The 20635-nt window shown below is 33.5% G+C and overlaps 1 protein-coding gene across 2 annotated transcripts; it reads left to right on the top strand.

Moving 5' to 3' along the window:
* The first annotated feature begins 16099 nt into the window (after window positions 1-16099).
* On the top strand, window positions 16100-20411 carry PABPC5 (poly(A) binding protein cytoplasmic 5). Of its 2 annotated transcripts, none has more exons than XM_059386162.1 (2): window positions 16100-16329; window positions 16989-20411. In XM_059386162.1, the coding sequence occupies exon 2, from the start codon at window positions 17015-17017 to the stop codon at window positions 18161-18163; it is 1149 nt and encodes a 382-aa protein (XP_059242145.1). In that variant the 5' UTR covers window positions 16100-16329; window positions 16989-17014; the 3' UTR covers window positions 18164-20411. The 2 variants fall into 2 exon arrangements, with proteins under 2 accessions (XP_059242145.1, XP_059242144.1); XM_059386161.1 differs by having other exon boundaries at window positions 16871-20411.
* Window positions 20412-20635: the final 224 nt, after the last annotated feature.

Here is a 20635-nt window from a genome sequence, read left to right as displayed (position 1 = left end):
AGTGAATAAATTCCTACAAACATTTAAACTACCAAAATTGAAACAAGAAGAAATAGAAAATCTGAACAGACCTATAACCATCAAAGAAATTGAATCTGTAAAAAAAAAAAAAAAAAAAAAAAAAAAAATCTCCCCCAAAACAAGAGTCCAGGGCCAGATGGCTTCTCAGGAAAATTATACCAAATATTTAAAGAAGAATTAATACCTAGTCTTCTGAAACTATTTGGGAAAAAAAAAAGGAAGGAAAATTTCCAAATTCATTCTATAAGGCCAGCATTGCCTTGATCCCAAAACCAGACGAGACCCCACTAAAAGGAATTATAGTCCAATATCCCTGATGAAGATGTATGTAAAAATCCTTAACAAGATACAGATAATTGAATCCAGCAGTACATTAAAAAGATTATTCACCACTACTAAGTGGGTTCTATTCCTGGGCTGCAGAAGTAGTTCAACATCCACATGATCTGATGATTGATTATCAATCATCACATTATCATCACAACATCAAATTGATTATCAATGTGATATACCACATTAATAAAAGAAAGGAAAAGAAACATATGATCCTCTTAATAGATGCAGAAACAACATTTGACAAAATACAACATCGTTTCTTGATAAAAGCCCTCCATAATGCTGGGATAGAGGGACCTCAACACCATAAAGGTCATATGTGAAAACTCCACAGCTAATATCATCCTCAAGGGGCAAAAACTGATAGCTTTTCACCTAAAGTCAGGAACACGACAGAGATGTCCACTTTCACCACTGTTCAACACAGTACTAGAAGTCTTAGCCTCTACAATCAGGCAACAAAAAGAAATAAATGTATCCAAATCACCAAAGAGAGAGAAAGCTCTGAATCCTAACCACTAGACCACCAGGGAAGGCCTTCCAAATCACCAAAGAAGTCAATTTTTCACTCTTCATGGAGAGAACATGATACCCTATGTAGAAAACCTGAATGATTCCACCAAAAAATTGCTAGAATTGATACAGGAATTCAGCAAAGTCACAGGGTATAAAATCAATGCACAGAAATCTGTTGCATTTCTATATACTAAGAATGAAGTAGCAGAGAAAAAAAAATCAAGGGATCAATTCCATTTACACCAAAAACTGTAAGATACATAGGAATAAACATTACCAAAGACATAAAAAATCTGTACTCTGAGAATTATAGAACACTTATGAAAGAAATTGTAGACAACACAAAGAAATGGAAACACTCCATGCTCATGGATTGGCAGAATAAATATTGTTAAAATGTCTACACTACCCAAAGCAATCTACACATTTAATGAAATCCCTACCAAAATACCACCAGTATTTCTCAGAGAGCTAGAACAATGAATCCTAAAATTTATATGGAACCATAACAGATTCTGAATACCCAAATCAATCCTGAAAAAGAAAAGGAAAGCTGGAAGCATCACAATTCCAGACTTCAAGTTATACCACAATGCTAGTCATCAAGACAGTATGGTACTGGCACAAAAACAGACACATAGTTCAATGAAGCAGAATAGAAAACTGAGATATAAATCCACAACTATATGATCAACTAATCTTTGACAAAACAGGAAAGAAAATATCCAAAGGAAAAATGTGTCTCTTCAACAAATGGTGTTGGGAAAACTGGATAGAAACATGTAGAGGAATGAAACCAGACCACTTTCTTATATCATACACAAAAATAAATTCAAAATAGATGACAGACCTAAATGTGAGACAGGAAACCATCAAAATCCTAGAGGAGAGAATAGGCAATATCCTTTTGGCCATTGGCCACAGTGCCTTGTTAGTAGATACATTTCATGAAAGGAAAACAAAGGCAAAAATAAACTATGGGGACTTCATCAAAATAAAGTTTCTGTAGAGCAAAGGTGAAAATCAACAAAAGTAAAAAGCAGGGGCACCTGAGTGGCTCAGTGGGTTAAAACCTCTGCCTTGGGCTCAGGTCATGATCTTGGGGGTCCTGGGATGGAGCCCTGCACAGGCTCTCTGCTCAGCAGGGAGCCTGCTTCCCCCTCTCTCTCCCTGTCAAATAAATAAATAAAATCTTAAAATAAAAAACCTAAAAAGCAACCTATAGAATAGGAGAAGATGTTTGACATATTTGATAATGACGATAAATGACATATTTGATAAAGTATTAATATCTAAAATCTATAAAGAACTTATGAAATTCCACACCCAAAAAACAAATAACCCAGTTAAGAAAAGGGCAGAAGACATGAATAGACATGAATTTTTTCCAAAGAAGACATCCAGATGGCCAACAGACATATGAAAAGATTATCAGCATCACTCCATTCATATCTCAATATGAATGTGATATCTTAATATACCTTGAGATATCACATCACCCCTGTTAGTGTGACTAAAATTAAAAACAAAGGAAACAACAGATATTGGTGAGGGTTCAGAGAAATGGGAAGCCTGCTACACTATTGGTAGGAATGTAAATTGATACAGAATCTCTGGAGAGCAGTATGGAGTTTCCTCAAAAAGTTAAAAATAAAATTGCCCTATGACCCAGCAATTGCACTACTAGGTACTTACCCAAAGGATACAAAAATACTGATTCAAAGGAACACATGCACCCTGATGTTATAGCAGCATTATAAACCATAGCTAAATTATGGAAAGAGCCCAAAAGTCCATCAGTTGATGAATGGATAAAGAAGAGGTGGTATTTATAAAGAATGGAATTACTTGTGATAAAAAATGAAATCTTGCCATTTGCAATGACATGAATGGAGCTAGGATGTATTATGCTAAGCAAAAGAAGTCAGTCAGAGAATGATAAATACCAAATGATTTCACTCATATGTGGAATTTAAGAAACGAAACAGATGAACATAGGGGAAGGGGGGAAAGAAGAGAGGGAGTCAAACCATAAGAGACTCTTAACTTTAGAGAACAAACTGAGTGCTAATGGTGGGCAGGGGACAGTCTAAATGTGTGGTGGGTATTAAGGAGGGCACTTGTGATGAGCACTGGGTCTTATATGTACATGATTGATCACTAAATTCTCCTCATGAAACCAATATTATAGTGTATGTAAACCAACTAGAAGTCAAAAATTTAGAAAAGAAAAAAAATAAAAAATAAAAATAAATAACATTAAAAGGAGGAACACTCCCCCCTCCCCGCAAAAAAAAAAAAAAAAATTTAATATAACCAACAAAGTGACAGAGAAAGAAAGGAGGAGAGAAAGGAGAATGGAAGTAGGGAGGACAGGGAGAACAACAGTGATCCTATACAAAATATATGATTGTTTGTTTTTTTCAAAAAGAGCATCTACGAATATAATTATACATGATAAAGTTATTTCAGATATTTTAATTCATATTTTATTTTGGCAGTAATCCACAATACATTCTCTACAACTTTTTGAAGAACTCAGTGTGTGAAGAAGTCTAGTAGGAATACTATTTTTAGGGCTTGACCTATATTTCCCAAGGGTAGTAAGCTATACTAACTTAAGAAATTTGGAACTATACTAATGTAAGAAATTCTGAACATAACAAATTCTGAAAATACTTTCAATATGACCATATCCTTTGTCATGCAGCTGCTAGTCTGGGAAGTGGAAATGACTTCTCTTCTGGGACCTATAGATCCTGCTGTAAATTGTTTAATTACATCAATCAACATAGATTTCATTTAAATATTTTATAAGGTTGTAAAATCCATGCCTTTTGAAAATGTTTGTTAAGGTCCATATTATTTTAAGATAGGCCACTCTATCTCACTGTTAACTGCTATTACATCACCCAGTTTGTTTCCTATATGGATCTTGTCACAAATTAGAGTTTTTTCCTTTATTCTTTATCTGTCTATAATATACCCCCCACTTAGAATGTGATAACTATTATGTATAGCAGGAACCAAGTCTGTCTTGTTCAAAATTCTACCCTCAATGCCCAGCAGAGTCCCTGATATGTAAAGGATTCTCAATAAATGCATGGCATTTAAGTAAATGGATGAAACATGATAGACCTTAAAATGTATCTTTATACCATCATATATTAAATGTCACAAAAATTTAATAACTTCTTAAAACAGTCATGTGAAGAAAAATTAATGTCATGCTGGTGAAAGAGGAGAGCTGAAGCAAGTGCAAAATGTCTAGCACTCAATTTGAAACGGAGAGAACACTTAACTTGATGAATAATGTACCTAAATATTCTAAGGGTCGTTTCAATATTATTGAAGCTACAAATAGATAAATAATTAATCAGAAGAAATATCCTCTCATTATTAATTACTGTTTTTCAGCTTTAGTAGTAAATCAGTTTCAAGAATGTTTGAGCAGGGGCGCCGGGGTGGCTCAGTGGGATAAGACCTCTGCCTTTGGCTCAGGTCATGATCCCAGGGTACTGGGATTGAGCCCGCATCGGGGTCTCTGCTCAGCAGGGAACCTGCTTCCTCCTCTCTCTTTGCCTACTTGTGATCTCTGTCTGTCAAATAAATAAATAAAATCATTTTTAAAAATCTTAAAAAAATAATGTTTGAGCAATACAAATATAATATAAGTACTAGATTAATCACTTATAAAACCAGCACAGAGGTCAAAGCATAAATGTCATAAAATCAATTAAATCTATAAAACCAATCAAGGGATTCACAAAATAAAATAATGTAAAATATGACATCATATACATAAATGAATACATAAATATGGTGGGGAAGTAAAAACTGCTGCTCTTAGAATGTGTTAAAACTTAAGTGACCATCAACTCAGTAGAGTCAGCTATATAGATAAGATGTTATATGTGAACCTAATGGTAACTGCAAGTCAGAAACCTGTAATAGATACACAAAAAAATATGGAGAAAGGAATCCACACATATCACTAAAGAAAGCCATCAAACCACAAGGGAAGAGAGCAAGAGAAGAAAGGAAGAGAGAAGAACTAAAGAAGCAATAATAAAGTAGGTAACAAAATGTCAATAAGTGCATACCTATCAATAATTACTTCAAATGAAAATAATCTAAGCGATCCAATCAAAACACGTAAGGTGACTAAATGGATAAAAAATGCAAGACCCATCTATATGCTTCCTACAAGAGATTCACTTCAGATCTAATGACACATGCAGATTAAAGTGAAGAGATGGGGGGCGCCTGGGTGGCTCAGTGAGTTAACGCCTCTGCCTTCGGCTCGGGTCATGATCCCAGGGTCCTGGGATCGAGCCCCACATCGGGCTCTCTGCTCGGCGGGGAGCCTGCTTCCTTCTCTCTCTCTCTGCCTGCTTCTCTGTCTACTTGTGATCTCTGTCTGTCAAATAAATAAATAAAATCTTTAAAAAAAATAAAAAGTGAAGAGATGGAAAAAACTTCTACCCCGCAAATGGAAGCAAAAAGAAAGCTGGAGTAACAATACTTATATCAGACATAATAGATTAAAATAAAGACTGTAATAAGAGACAAACAAAACAAAACCTTTCGTAATGATGAAGGGAAAAATCCAACAAGAGGACATAACAATTGTAAATATTTGTACAGCAAACATGGGACCACCTAAATACATAAATCACCTATTAATAGACATAAGAGGCAAAGAAAATGACAGTGATCCAATAGTAGGGAAATTTAACACCCCAACTGGGGTTGAATTAATTAATTAACATTAATTAATTAATTGACATTAATTAATTCATTAATTCATTATTTGACATTAATTAATTAGCATTAATGGATAGATCATACAGACAGAAATTAATAAGGAAACAGTATTTTTGAATGATACATTGGACCAGTTAGACTTAACAGATATATTAATAATATTTCATCCAAAACAAATGGAGTATACATCAATTTCAAGTATATATGGAACATTCTCCAAAATAGATCACGTTTTAGGTTGCAAAACAAACCTCAATAAACTTAAAAAAAGACTGAAGTCATATCATTCATGTTTTCCCAACCAAAAAAGTATGAAACTAGAAATTAGTTATCAGAAAATATCTGGAAAGGATACAAATACACTGAGCTAACTAACATGATACTAAAAATTTGGTCAACCAAGAAATAAAAAAAGTAAATTAAAAAATATAGAGAGACATGGGGTGCCTGGGTGGTTCAGTGGGTTAAGCCTCTGCCTTCGGCTCAGGTCATGATCTCAGGGTCCTGGGATGGAGCCTCACATCGGCCTTTCTGCTCAGCAGGGAGTCTGCTTCCTCCTCTCTCTCTGCCTGCCTCTCTGCCTACTTGTGATCTCTGTCAAATGAATAAATAAAATCTTTAAAGAAATACATGGAGACAAATGAAAGTGAAACACAATGATTCAAAATCTTTGAGATATAGCAGATGCTGTTTTAAGGGGGACAATTTTATCAATATAGACTTACCTCAAAAAAAAAAATCTCAAATAACAGCCTAACTTACACCTAAAGTAGTTAGAAAGAAAAAAAAAATGTCATTAAATACTACATCCAAAATTAATGATGTACTATACGTTGGTTAAATGAATTTAATTAAAAAATGAACAAAGTCTAAAGCTAATAGAAGGAAGAAAGTAATAAAAATTAGAGCAGAAATAAAATAGAGATTAAAAAATAGAGACTAAAAAATTGAGAAATAAAATAGAGACCAGAAAACATCAATGAAACCAGAAGTTGGTTCTTTGAAAAGATCAACAAAGTTGATCAAACTTTAGCCAGACTCATGAAAAGGAGAGTGGTTGTAGAATTCAAATAAATGAAATCAGAAATTAAGGAGAAGAAAAAACAACCAAAACCACAGAAATGCAAAGGATTATAAAATAATATTATGAAAAATTGTATGAGAACAAATTAGACAACCTTAAAGAAATGGACAAATTTATAGAAACATAACCTTCAAAAATCGAATCAGGAAGAAAATGAAAATTTGAACAGACCAATTACTAGCAATGGAATTGAATCAGTAATCAAAAAACTCCCAACAAATAAAACTGCAGCATCACATGTCTTCGCAAGTTATTATACCAAACATTTAAAGAAGAGTTAATAACTGTTCTTATTTAAACTATTCCAAATAAAAAAAAAAATAGAAGAGGAAGAAAAGCTTCCAAATTTACTTTGCCAGATGGTCAATACCCTTATACCAAACCATATAAGGACACAACAACAACAACAAGGGAAAAAAAATAACAACAACAACAACAACAACAAATGAAAAAACTATAGGCCAATATCTCTGATGAGCATACATGCAAAAATTTTGAACAAAATTTTAATAAAACAAGTCAACAATACATACAAAAAATCATTCACAATCATCAAGTGAGATTTATACCTGGGATGAAAATATTTGCAAATAGATGAACATGATATATCATATATAATAGAGAAAGGATACAAAATATATGATCATCCCAATAGATGCAGAAAAAACATTAGACAAAGTGCAAATTCCATTCATTATAAAAAGCTTCAACAAAGTAAATTTAGAGAAACTTACCTTAACAAAATAAAGGTATTATATGAAAAATTCACAACAAACTTACTCAATGGTGAAAAATTGGGAATTTTTCCTCTAAGATCAGGAACAAGACCGATATGTCCACTCTCGCCGCTTTTATTAAACATAGTACTGAGTCCTACCAACAGCAATCAGACAAGGAAAAAAAAAATTGAAAGATACCTAAATTGGTAAGAAGGAGGAGGAGCAAGAGGAGGAAGGGGAGGAGGAGAGAAGGGGGAGGAGAATTAGAATTAGTTGTTAAAATGTTACTATTTGTGGATGACATGATACTTATATAGAAAATCCTAAAGAATCCACAAAAAAACTACTATAAATGATAAATGAATTTGGGAAAGTTGGAGGTTACAAAATTAATATATAGAAATTGGTTCCATTTCTATGCACTAATAATGAAATAGCAGAAAGAGAAATTAAGAAAGCAACTTCATTTACAGTTTCTCCCAAACAATAAGATACCTAAGAATAAACTTGAGCAAAAGACCTGTACTTTATAACGTATGTGTTACACCTGAACTTCCATGTCAGAAAAGCAGAGAATTTTTCTCAATCATCTATTTATTTAAATATTCAATTTTCCTGATCTTTGGAGAACTGTTTCCCATGTTTTACATTTCTGAACAGGTAGTCCAGAAGGAAGGAAAAAAGTATAAGATATGATTTTCAATATGTGGAATATTTTATTTTGTTTTGACATTCTAAACCAGAAGTCTTTAATTATCTTTCCATTACGTATCCCCTTCTAAATCCTTATATAAAACAACCCTGCTACAGCAATCTGCCTACTGCCACACTCACACATGACACACAAATGAGTCAATATGTATCCAAGTTCCATCAGTAAATGGGCTGACCATCAGTCTACAACTTTATTCTGCTTTGAAAAGAGGAGCTGGTTTTATAAGAATTCTCTCTTAATTTCATAAAAGTGATTTACTATAGTTGAAATAGTTAGAATAGCACTGACCCTACTCAAATTTTCTTAAAGGCTATAGAATAGTGCTCAATTATAAAATCACCCATGCCTGTTTTTTTAATAGTTATTTGTAAAATAATTCTCTATTGTAGCCATTAGCAATTGTTCTTCTATTTTTCCTTTGAATCAAATTTGGTAATTCTTATTTTGCTAATAATTGGTCATTTCATCCAAATTTCCATGTTGTTGGTAAAATACAGCATGTTCAAAAGAAATGTGACTGTGCATATAACCAAATAATAATAAACTAACACTTAATAAAACCTAAATTACATATACCATTTAACTGTGTAATCCTCACTTCTGAAAATATAGCTAATAGAAATAGGAACAATAATATATTGCAATGTGAATATATTGTATGTGAATAAGGATGTTTATGAAAGCATTATGCATCATGATGATAAAATAATTAACAGCTTTAATGCCCAATAAAAGAAATGTTAAGTGTCATGTAAAGCATAGATGAATGGGTAGAGAGTTTCAGTTCAGCAAGATGAAAAGAGTTCTGGAGATAGGTACTGGTGTTGGTTGTACAAAAATTTGAATATAGTTAGTGCCACTGAATTGTACACTTAAAATCATTAAGATGGTAAACTTTGTGTGTTTTAACCATAATTTAAAAAACAAAAGTATGGCACAAAGTTGATGTTTAAAAAATATTTATTTCTTGTTATAAGTCAAGTAAAATGACTATAACTCAATGTTACAAATCAAAGTATGTGGGCTGAGTGTGTGTGTGTATGTGTGTGTGTGTGTATTTTCCTGTATGAGCATATGCTCAGTAAACAGACCCTAGTGAGAAGAAATAAATTTGCTTGAGGCTATCTGCCAAGTGGGTGATACTCCTTCTCTATTTTAATGCATCATAACAGGAAATACTTTGATTCTATATCATATATGTTATATAAACTTTTAGATAGGTTAGATTGTGACTACCCATCAATTGCATAAATTCATAAATAGTATTCTTTACATTTATTTTAAACTTAGATGATCTAATTGAAAGAACATCCTAAGGAGACACTTAATAAAACCTAAATATATATAAAGTTGTTACATAATGTTGTATTATATTTATTAATACTCAGATTTCTTCACTGTAGAATGCATGACATTTTTGCAGCAGTTCCTTTGTCTTTTCCATTTAACTTTTATTATTTTTATTGAAGTATAATTAACATATAATGTTATATTAGTTTCAAGCATATAACATATTGATTCAGTCACCTCTCTTTTGGCAACTTTCAGTTTGCTCTCTGTATAGTAAAGTGTTTGCTGCTTGTTCTATTTTTGTTTTTTAGATTGCACATATAGGTGAAATCATATGCTATTTTGCTCTCTCTGATTTATTTCACTTATCAATATATCCTCTAAGTCCATTCATATTATTTCAAATGGCAAGATCACATTCATTTTTATGACTAAGAAATATTCCTTGTGTATACGTACCACAACTTCTTTATTCATTCATCTATTGATGAACACCTGGGTTCCTTCCATATCTTGGCTATTATAAATAATGTCACAAAAAACATAAAGTGCATACATCTTTTGGAATTAGTGTTTTGGTTTTCTTTGGATAAATACCCAGGAGTAGAATTACTGGATCATATGCTATTTCCATTTTTAATTTTTTGAGGAACCCCCATACTGTTTTTACATTAGCAGCATCAATTTACATTCCCATCAACAGTGCACAAGAGTTCCTTTCCCTCCATATTTTTGTCAACGCTTGTTATTTCAATCCCTTATTTCAAGATATAATACAGAGCTATGGTAATCTAAACAGTATGGTACTTGTACAAAAATAGACACAGATCAACAGAACAGAATAGAAGTCTCATAAACAAATCCACACTAAAATACAGTCAAATAGTCTTTGACAGAGACAATAATATACAACGGGAAAACAGTCTCTTCAACAAATGTTTTTGTTAAAACAGGATAGCTATATGCAAAAAAATGAAACTGGGCCTCTTTCTTACACCAAACACAAAAATAAGCTCAAAATGGATTAAAGACCTAAATGTGACATGTAAACCATAAAACTCCTAGAAGAAAATGTATGCAGTAGATTCTTTGACATTGGCCTTAGCAACATTTTTCTATATATGTCTCCTCAGGCAATTGAAACAAAAGCAAAAATAAACTAATGGGTCTACACCAAAACAAAAAGCTTTTGAACTGCAAAGGAAAACATCCACAAAATAAAAGGGTAACCTACTGAATAAGAGAAGATATTTGAAAACGATATATCTGCTAAGGGGTTAATATACAAAAAATATTTTAAAAAAACCTCAACACCAAAAAAATATAAATAATACCATTAAAAATGGACAGAAGTCCTGAACAGACATTTTTTTTTCCCCAAAGAAGTCATACAGATAGCCAACAGGCACATAAAAAGATGCTTAACTTCACTAACCACTTGGAAAATGCAAATCAAAACCACAATGAGATACTACCTTATACTTTTCAAGATGGCTAGAATAAAAAATATATGACTTTTTATTCAACAGAGATTCAGTCCATGATACATGTGAAAAAAGAAAATATATTAAACTAACACATTTGTCTTAATTTTCAATAAATCCCCTAGGGTTATAAATGTATGAATTATAGCTACTGCTTTCTATATATAAAATATAGTTCTATAATTTAAAAAAATACTGAAATTTCGGTTAAGTATTGAAGAATAAGACATTCTGATTTATTAAAAATTTAGCATAAATTATTTAGTACTTTGCATTTTTTATTAAATAAAACATTCTAAAAAACTTTCTATTCAGGACATACAAATACGCCTCATTCTTTCTTTTTTTTCAAATTTTTATTTAAATTCTAGTTAGTTAACATACAGTGCAATAGTAGTTTCAGGAGTAGAATTCAGTGATTCATCACTTAAATAAAATACCCAGTGTTCCTCATAACAAGTTCCCTTAATTCCCATCATCTATTTAGCTCATCCCCCACCTACTTCTCTTCCTCAACCCTGAGTTTGTTCTCTATCTTTAAGTCTTTCATGGTTTGATAAACTCTTGTTTTTTTTTCCCCTCTCCCATATATTCATCTGCTTTGTTTCTTAAATTCCATATATGAATGAAATAAAATGGTATTTTTCTTTATCTGACTTATTTCATTTGGCATAATACATTCTAGCTCCATTCACATCATTGCAAATGATGGCAAAATGGCAAAATTTCACTATTTTTGATGGCTGAATAGTTAATTCTATTCCATTGTAAACTCTTGAAAATTTCTAGTTTTGGTCACATTCTCACTTTGTAAGTATACGCTAATAAACACAAATTAATAATTCTTTGATAACGAATCTTATCAAGGTGCCTTCAGGATTGTAATTCAGAGCATAAGTACTCATAGCTCAGGATAAAATTTTTGTAATTGAAAAATAGAATCACTACTGGCTCCAAAACCTGCTATGAAAATGCCTGTTCATACCACATTCTCAATGTCAAATTGCTTTCTTGCAATTGTCCTGTATCTAAAAAAATATGAATCAAGTACTAGGTAATTAAGTTTTTACTTTATAATTTTTTTTTTCAGTCAGCACAGACTTCACTCAAGAAAGCAGCAAATTTAGTTTCATTGTGAAGCCTCAGCAATTTGTACTGCTGATACATTTAATTGGAAACATAGAATCAAGTGCCTGTTAAGACAAACCTGAAAAATAAATTCCCAAGTTTCCTCTTCTTCCACTCAAGCTGACACATTGCTATTAACTGTAAATAACAACATATGATGGAATGCACTTAGAATGCCAGTTGTTCCGGATTCTTTCCTCATGCAAAACATTTCTCAAATTCTGAAAGACTCAGATGTTCTTTAACCAATTGCCCTAGGAATCTGGGTGGGGATTTTTAATGGATTTAATATATGAATCATATTTACAATAGGCTATACACTTGCCTTTAATATATAATAATAATGACAGAGAAATGTTCTATATCTAAATTTTGTTTTACAGATGCTTCTCAACTTAAATTTTAAAAGGATTAAATAAATGGTTCCCCACCCCCATAAACTTCTGCTTAGCAGAGGGAACTCTTCTAAAATTCACTCTTTTTAAACCAGTTCTAAATTTCTGATTTTTTACCCACTCAAAAGTTTACTATAGTTTAGAATCACTATACTTCAATGACCACAAAATAACAAATAGGTCTAGAAAGGAGTTTATTTTGAAAATAATTGCTTTTAACAATCCAGTTATATCTATAATCCTAGAGAATATATACACAAATGAATTAGAATATGGAAAACATTTGGATGGTTAGATCAAAATGAAATATTGATTTGACTCAGTGATAATATTGTGGGAATTATTCTTTTGGATTTGTGTTATTTTAATATAATATTTGCAGTAAAGTAATATTTTTAAATAAGAAAAATAAACAGTCCAAGATTCTAGCCCATGGTTGACTAAAGTAAAGTTGTAAGGAAAGATTTTTTTTTTTCAAAATATGATAAGCTAAGCAGGTGTTCACAAGTGTTTCTACATATTGATTACTGTGGTTGTATTATGATACTAATTTTTATTGATCTATCTCTATTTTATTTATTGTTTGCACTTTCTTTTTTTCATATAGTCTCCATGTCCTACCTAAGCATGAATCCTATAAAATAAGCACAAGAGTTCAATAAAGAAAATTACTAAATATTTAAGTAAATAATGAGGGTAAATTGTTATCTGTAGTCAAATACACCGTTTAATAGAAAAAGTAAGATGTAAAAAATGAAGCACCACATGAATTTAGCCTGTTCTTATAATATCTTTTTAAAACAACATCCAGTGGGGTCATGTCCTTCATTTGCATTCTTTGTTATTGCCAAGATCTTTTCCAGCATATTAGTACTGATATAAATTTTGTTTGGATTTTCTTTTAGAGGGGAGGGGTTGTGGAAGGGACCGGATAAGGACCTGAGTGTTATAAATATTGATGATTTTCCAAAGTGAGGGAAACACTCTTCTCCAAAACAGTTTCTCACAAACTTTAAGGAGAGATAAAGTGGGAAACCCGAGTTGAGTCTAAACTTAAAACATTGTTTCTTGCCATGGTTTAAAGTTGAAAACTCATATTGAAATTCATAATTAAAGACATTCCGTGCTCATGGATTGGAAGAACAAATATTGTTAAAATGTTTATAATGTCCAAAGCAATCTATACATTTAAGGAAATCCCTATCAAAATACCATCGGCATTTTTCACAGTGCTAGAATAAGTAATGCCCAAATTTGTATAGAACTACAAAAGATCCCAAATAACCAAAGCAAACTTGAAAAAGAAAAGAAAGTCTGATGGCAGCACAATTCTGGACTTTAAATTATATTACAGGGGCGCCTGGGTGGCTCAGTGGGTTGAAGCCTCTGCCTTCCGCCAGTCATGATCCCAGAGTCCTGGGATGGAGCCCCGCCTCAGGCTCTCTGCTCAGCAGGGAGCCTGCTTCCTCTTCTCTCTCTGCCTGCCTCTCTGCCTACTTGTGATCTCGCTCTCTGTCAAATAAATAACTAAAAATCTAAAAAAAAAAAATCCCTAAATTATATTACAAAGCTGTAGTGGTCAAACAGTATAGTACTGGCACAAAAACAGACACATAGATCAGTGGAACAGAATAGAAAGCCCAGAAATGAACCCACAACTGTATGGTCAATAAATCTTCAACAAAGCAGGAAAGAATATCCAAAAGAAAAAAGACAATCTCTTCAACAAATGACATTGGGAAAACTGGACAGCAACATGCTAAAGAATGAAATTGGACCATTTTCTTATACCATTGACAAAAATAAATTCAAAATGGATGTAGGCCTAAATGTGAGCCTTGAAATCATAAAAATCCTAAAGGAGAACATGGATGCTACTGTCTTTGACATCATCTGTAGCAAATTCTTAGATATGTCTCCTGAGACAAAAGAAATAAAGCAAAAATAAGCTATTGGGACTTCATCAACATAAAAAGATTCTGTACAGTGAAGGAAGCAATCAACAAAATTAAAAGGCAATCTTTGGAATGAGAGAAGATATTTGCAATGACATATCTGATAAAAGGTTAGTATTTAAAATATATGTAGAACTTATACCACTCAACAATCCAAAAACAAAAACCCAAATTTAAAAATGAGCAGAAGACATGAAAAGATATTTTTCCAAAGGAGACATAAAGATGGCCAACAGACACATGAGAAAATGCTCACATCTTTGATCATCGGGGAAATACAAGTCAAAACTAAAATGAGGTATCAACTCACATTTGTCAGAATGGCTAAAAACAACAATATAGGAAACAACATGTATTGGTGAAAATGTGGAGAATGGGGAATCCTCTTGCACTGTTGGTGGAAATACACACTGGTGCAGAAAATCTGGATAATCATATGCAGTTTCCCCAAAAATGTAAATATAGAACTACCTTATGATCCAGAAATTGTACTACTAGGTATCTACCCAAAGAACACAAAAATAGTGATTCAAATGGATACATGCACCCTGAAGTTTATAGCAGCATTATCTACAATAGCCAAACTATGGAAACAGCTCAAGTGTCCATCAACTGATGAATGGATAAAGAATAGGTGGTATGTATATATATGAATATTATATATATATATATAGTATGCACCATTGTATATATACAATGGACTATAACTCAGTCTTAAGAAAGAATGAAATCTTGCCATTTGCGAAGACATGGATGATGTAAGAGAATTTTATGCTAAAGGAAATAAAGTCAGAAAAAGACAAATACTATATGAAACTGATGAGTACCGAAGGGGAGGTGAATAGGTGATGGGTTAAATTGGTAATGGGGATTAAAGTGCACTTATGATGAGCACCAGGTGTTGTATGGACGTGTTGAATCACTATATTGTCCACCTGATACTAATATTACACTGTATTTTAACCAACTGGAATTTAAATAAAAACTTATAAAATAAGATAATCAGTAATTAATGCATAAAGCGCCTATATCTTTACATGTGTATTTCATCTGTGAACATTAATCATACATTTTGTATTGATTCTTCAGGTTTTATCTCCTTCAGTAAGATTTTGTAATTTGTGATTATGGAGATGGCACATTTTCAACATTTTGTGGCACAAGGTATCATAAAAAAGCCATTTTATGGTTCTCCAGTCATTCAAATCTTAGTATTACTGGAGTAATGAAAAGAATTCTGCCTACTACCTGGGGATAATGTGATCATTATGTTAGAGTTTAATGGAGTAAGGAAAAAGGCCAAACACAACATGGCCCTATGTTTTATTTGACCCTGTGATCATTCAGCACCTAATGGGAATCCAGTACAGCTGCCAATTCTGACTTTCCAATTAACTCAGGAGAGTGACCAATCTTATATCTTATTTCCTAAGCAGAAATTGTATTGGGAATTGTTTTTTCTAATAAGAAAAAAAGTATGAGAGTTCTTTCTGCCTAGGTGATCACCTCCTGCTTTGATTTTGGGGTCAGCAGCCTAAAATTAATATTTTAAGATAACAAACACATAATATTTTAAAATAAAAATATGTCGTTTGTTGTTGTTGTTGTTGTTGTTTTAATCTTGGCACAGAGGAAGCGGGAAGTTACTTAGCAGGGTTCCGGGTTTCCTCACGCCCCGCCCGCTCTACCACAGCTAAATGGTTTTCGTCCTTGGGTCGGTCTGTCCTGTGGAGAGCAATCCACGTCCACCGTCCCTGCTCTCTCTGCCCGCCCGCTGCGCATCTGCCCTTCTCCTCTGACTCCGCCCCGCATCTGTCCGGAACCGCCTCCCGCCTGAGCTGACCCAGTGCGAGTCTGCCAGTCAGTCCCTCCGGACCTGCCGCGAGTCTCAGACTGCCGAAATTACCGCGCGTCACTCGGTCCGTACCCGGTGGGCATCTGGGGTATCTGGGCGGTCTCCTGTCTCCAGCGCGTGTGTCTGTCTGTCTGTCTTTCTGTGCGATCCGATCCGCCTTCTGCAGTCTGCCTTCTGGCCCCAGCGCACCAAGTGTTTAGACTGCCCTTTTGCTGACGCTGAGTGTGTTTAGCGGCCTTCTATCTGAGAGCCAGCTTGAGACCGGCCAGGCAGCCGGCGGAGGAATACACGTTTGGTCCCTGACACTGTTAATAGAATTTTAAGCCAACAGGAGCCCGAGGCCTATGTTTATGCAGAAAACAGGTCTCAAGGCCTCTGTCTGCAATGCTGGATGTGGGGTGACAGCCAGTTGCTTGATGATTTCTTACAATTAAATGGGGAACAGGAAATTTCTTTCTACTGGCTTTTGAAACCGATTTTAAATCTTAATGGGCGGAAATTATAAGTCCTCTTAGGTAGAACAGATTCGTTATTGGGATGCATATTTGTCTGATGTGTTTGTTCTGAGCCTGCTGACCAGCTGTTTCTGAACTTCATTTTCTCAGCCTCAACAGTGATTCTGAGTCTGCTTTTAGCTTTCTTCTCCTTGGCTTTCTTCTGTTTATGAACTGCTGCTTGGCCCATAGCTTAGAGAAATCAGCCTTTTTTTTCCCCTCTCTCAAGAGAGCCACCTCCCTGTACTCAGAAAGATGGGGAGTGGAGAGCCTAATTCTGCTGGCAAGAAAAAGAAGTACCTAAAGGCTGCCCTGTACGTGGGTGACTTGGACCCAGATGTCACGGAGGATATGCTATATAAAAAGTTCAGGCCTGCTGGTCCTCTGCGCTTCACCCGAATATGCCGTGACCCCGTGACCCGCAGCCCCCTGGGCTATGGCTATGTTAACTTCCGCTTTCCTGCAGATGCTGAGTGGGCCCTGAATACAATGAATTTTGACTTAATTAATGGCAAACCTTTCCGCCTCATGTGGTCTCAGCCAGATGACCGCTTAAGAAAGTCTGGAGTTGGAAATATATTCATCAAAAACCTGGATAAATCCATAGACAATAGGGCTCTTTTTTATTTATTTTCTGCCTTTGGGAACATTCTCTCCTGCAAAGTCGTATGTGATGACAATGGTTCTAAGGGTTATGCCTATGTGCACTTTGATAGCCTGGCCGCTGCCAATAGAGCCATCTGGCACATGAATGGATTGCGGCTTAACAACCGCCAGGTGTATGTTGGCAGATTCAAATTCCCAGAAGAGCGGGCAGCTGAAGTCAGAACCAGGGATAGAGCGACTTTCACCAATGTTTTTGTTAAAAACTTTGGAGATGACTTGGATGACGAACAACTGAAGGAAATCTTTAGTGGCTATGGGCCAACTGAGAGTGTTAAAGTTATAAGAGATGCCAGTGGGAAATCTAAGGGCTTTGGATTTGTGAGGTATGAGACACACGAGGCTGCCCAAAAGGCTGTATTAGACCTGCATGGAAAGTCCATCAATGGGAAAGTTCTATATGTAGGGCGGGCACAGAAGAAAATTGAACGATTGGCTGAGTTAAGACGAAGATTTGAACGACTGAGATTAAAAGAAAAAAGTCGGCCTCCGGGGGTGCCTATCTATATTAAGAACCTGGATGAGACCATCGATGATGAAAAACTGAAGGAGGAATTTTCTTCCTTTGGATCAATTAGCCGGGCCAAAGTGATGGTGGAAGTAGGGCAAGGCAAAGGGTTTGGTGTTGTCTGCTTCTCCTCTTTTGAAGATGCTACCAAAGCAGTGGATGAGATGAATGGTCGCACAGTGGGCTCTAAGCCCCTGCATGTTACCCTGGGCCAGGCCAGGCGCAGGTGGTGAGAATAAGAATGCTCAATTTGTTTCAGCCTTAAGCTGATGCCTACTTAGTTTGGGCTCCTTTGTGATAAGAGGTTATTTTATTCCAGGTTTTTTTTTTTTTTTAAGTGAATACTTTGTTTTGGGGGAAAAAAAGTGAACCTAGAAAACCTTGTTCATTTTAGTGAAGAACATAATTTCTAATTGTAAAATTATCATTTTTGTACTATCTTTTGATAAAATATCCTTAGGAATATGTAGAATAAAATTCATCTCTCCACATATTTTTTTTCCTAATTCAGTCCAGGTAAGGTTATTGATTGACTATAGTTCCTTCCTTATTCCAGTTATAATACTAAATATAATTTCTTCTATGAAAATATTCTCAAAATAAACAATATTTCTGAATCTATCACACAGAAAACTTCTAACTTGCTTTTTGGGAAATCAATAGAGCAGGGGAAAATGTATGTGATTCACTTAACATTTGTGCATAATTTTACCTTATTTAAAATGAATATTATTTTAAGGAGATGTGAGTTTCGTTATACTTTTTTTCCCCTTTTCTACTATATTGTGGGCATACCACAGAGTTGACAGTGGCTTTGACTAAGTGTTGGGAGTTTTCTTTAACTTCATGCCTAGAGAAATAAACATATTGGTGTTTTCTCAATCAATACCTTAGGAAATTAACACTTTAAGCATAATTAAAATGATGAGTTTCATCTTAAAGATCTTTCCTGAGAAATTAAATATATGAAGACAGTCTAAGGAGCATTCTTGCCACTCATTTTCTAAACTCCTTAGTAGTATAGATGGGTCATGTTAAAATAAAAAAAGATGAATAACTGCATTGAATTGCCTTTACCTATAGATAATTTTAAAATTTTACCTCCATTTCTATAAAGTGTCAGTATAAGGGTAAATAATCCGTACAGTGATGTGAAAAACTACATTGAAGATTATCTTCTATTAAACTTGTCATTATCTCTTGTAAATTTTTGAATACATCCATGTGATAATATTTACATATCTATCAAAAGTAAGGAAAAGCTTGTCTCTTGTGATTAAATCATATGCCTCCATCTATTATATGAAAGCTATTAATCCAGTATGGTTCTCTTTATGTCTGGCTGCTTGGAAGTTGTGACAAAATGTTCTGTTCTATATTGCAGTTACATTAGTTAGCATGTTATTTCTCGATTATGGATTTTCCATATTTTACTTATAGTCTCCTCTTTTCCCTACCCTTCTACCTTCCATACATATTATACTTTTGTGGGTTTTTTTACATTGCCTTTCATTTAATATGTGGGTGTTCAAATACATTTTGGAAATAGAGAAATTATTACTTAATTTATGTAAAATTTAAATAATTACTTTTAAAAAATCAGATTCATTCATATCACAGTTCCAACCATAAGAAAATGTTTTGTCTTTATTCTTAATTGGCTTTTATTATGTTGTATAGAAATCTTAGGTTACATACATAATGAAGTATAAATATATAATTTTGTTAACACTTTTGTTAGCTATGTGCCCATAAAATAATGAGAAAAAGTTGTTTCTGTGTACTTGTTTATCTACAAATTGCATTTATATTCATTATCAAGTATTTTCAAATGAAAATCACTGCTTTTGTTGATCATATACATAATACATGCTCATTTAAAAAATGTACACAATGCAGTCATTTATAAAGAAGTAAAACTTCCACAGTTCAGAGATAACCATTATTAGTGTTTTTAATGCATACATATACTTCCATACCTTTTCTCCTATGTGTACACACACTATTTACCAAACAAAAAATAACATACTATATGTACTGTGTTTTGTTAAATTTTAAACTAAAACAATCTTTTTATGTCAATAAATATTGATCTGTATCATAATTTGAGTGACTGCACAGTATTCCGTTGTGTGGATGCACTATAGGTTATCTAAGTAACACATATTGAATAAGATTTATGTGTTTTTCAATGTATTCTACATCTGTAAACAGTGTTGTGATTAACTTCCTTGCTTAAAACAGTGTGCATTACACGAGCTTGAGAAAAAGTATCTATAGCATATAAAAGCTTAAGTCCGGTAGAGAAATTAAAATACACATTACATCGATATATGTATCAGAATTTTGGAAAAAAAATTCAAGATATATCCTTTACTTAAATTGACAAAAGTAAAACTAAAACCAATGGGATATAATTTTTCATATTTTCTGAGCCTACTTGCCCAATGGTATAAACATTGTGATCATTAAAATACATGAAAACAATGCAAACAGTTGTTTATTTATTTAAAATAATTACCTTAGTAATTATTTAAGTAATTAAGTAAAATAATTACCTTAGTAATTATTTACCATATGTACTCTCTACACCTTTTCACCCATTACCAGTTTTCATTTAAATTTATAAACTTTAAGTATTAGTGTTAACTTAAAACCTTGACACATGCTTTGATTCAGTATAAATCACAAAAGATTTCTAGTAG

Source organism: Mustela nigripes, chromosome X (assembly GCF_022355385.1).
Source record: "Mustela nigripes isolate SB6536 chromosome X, MUSNIG.SB6536, whole genome shotgun sequence".
In the NCBI taxonomy this organism is placed as follows: domain Eukaryota; kingdom Metazoa; phylum Chordata; class Mammalia; order Carnivora; family Mustelidae; genus Mustela; species Mustela nigripes.
This window is presented reverse-complemented; position numbering and strand designations above follow the sequence as displayed.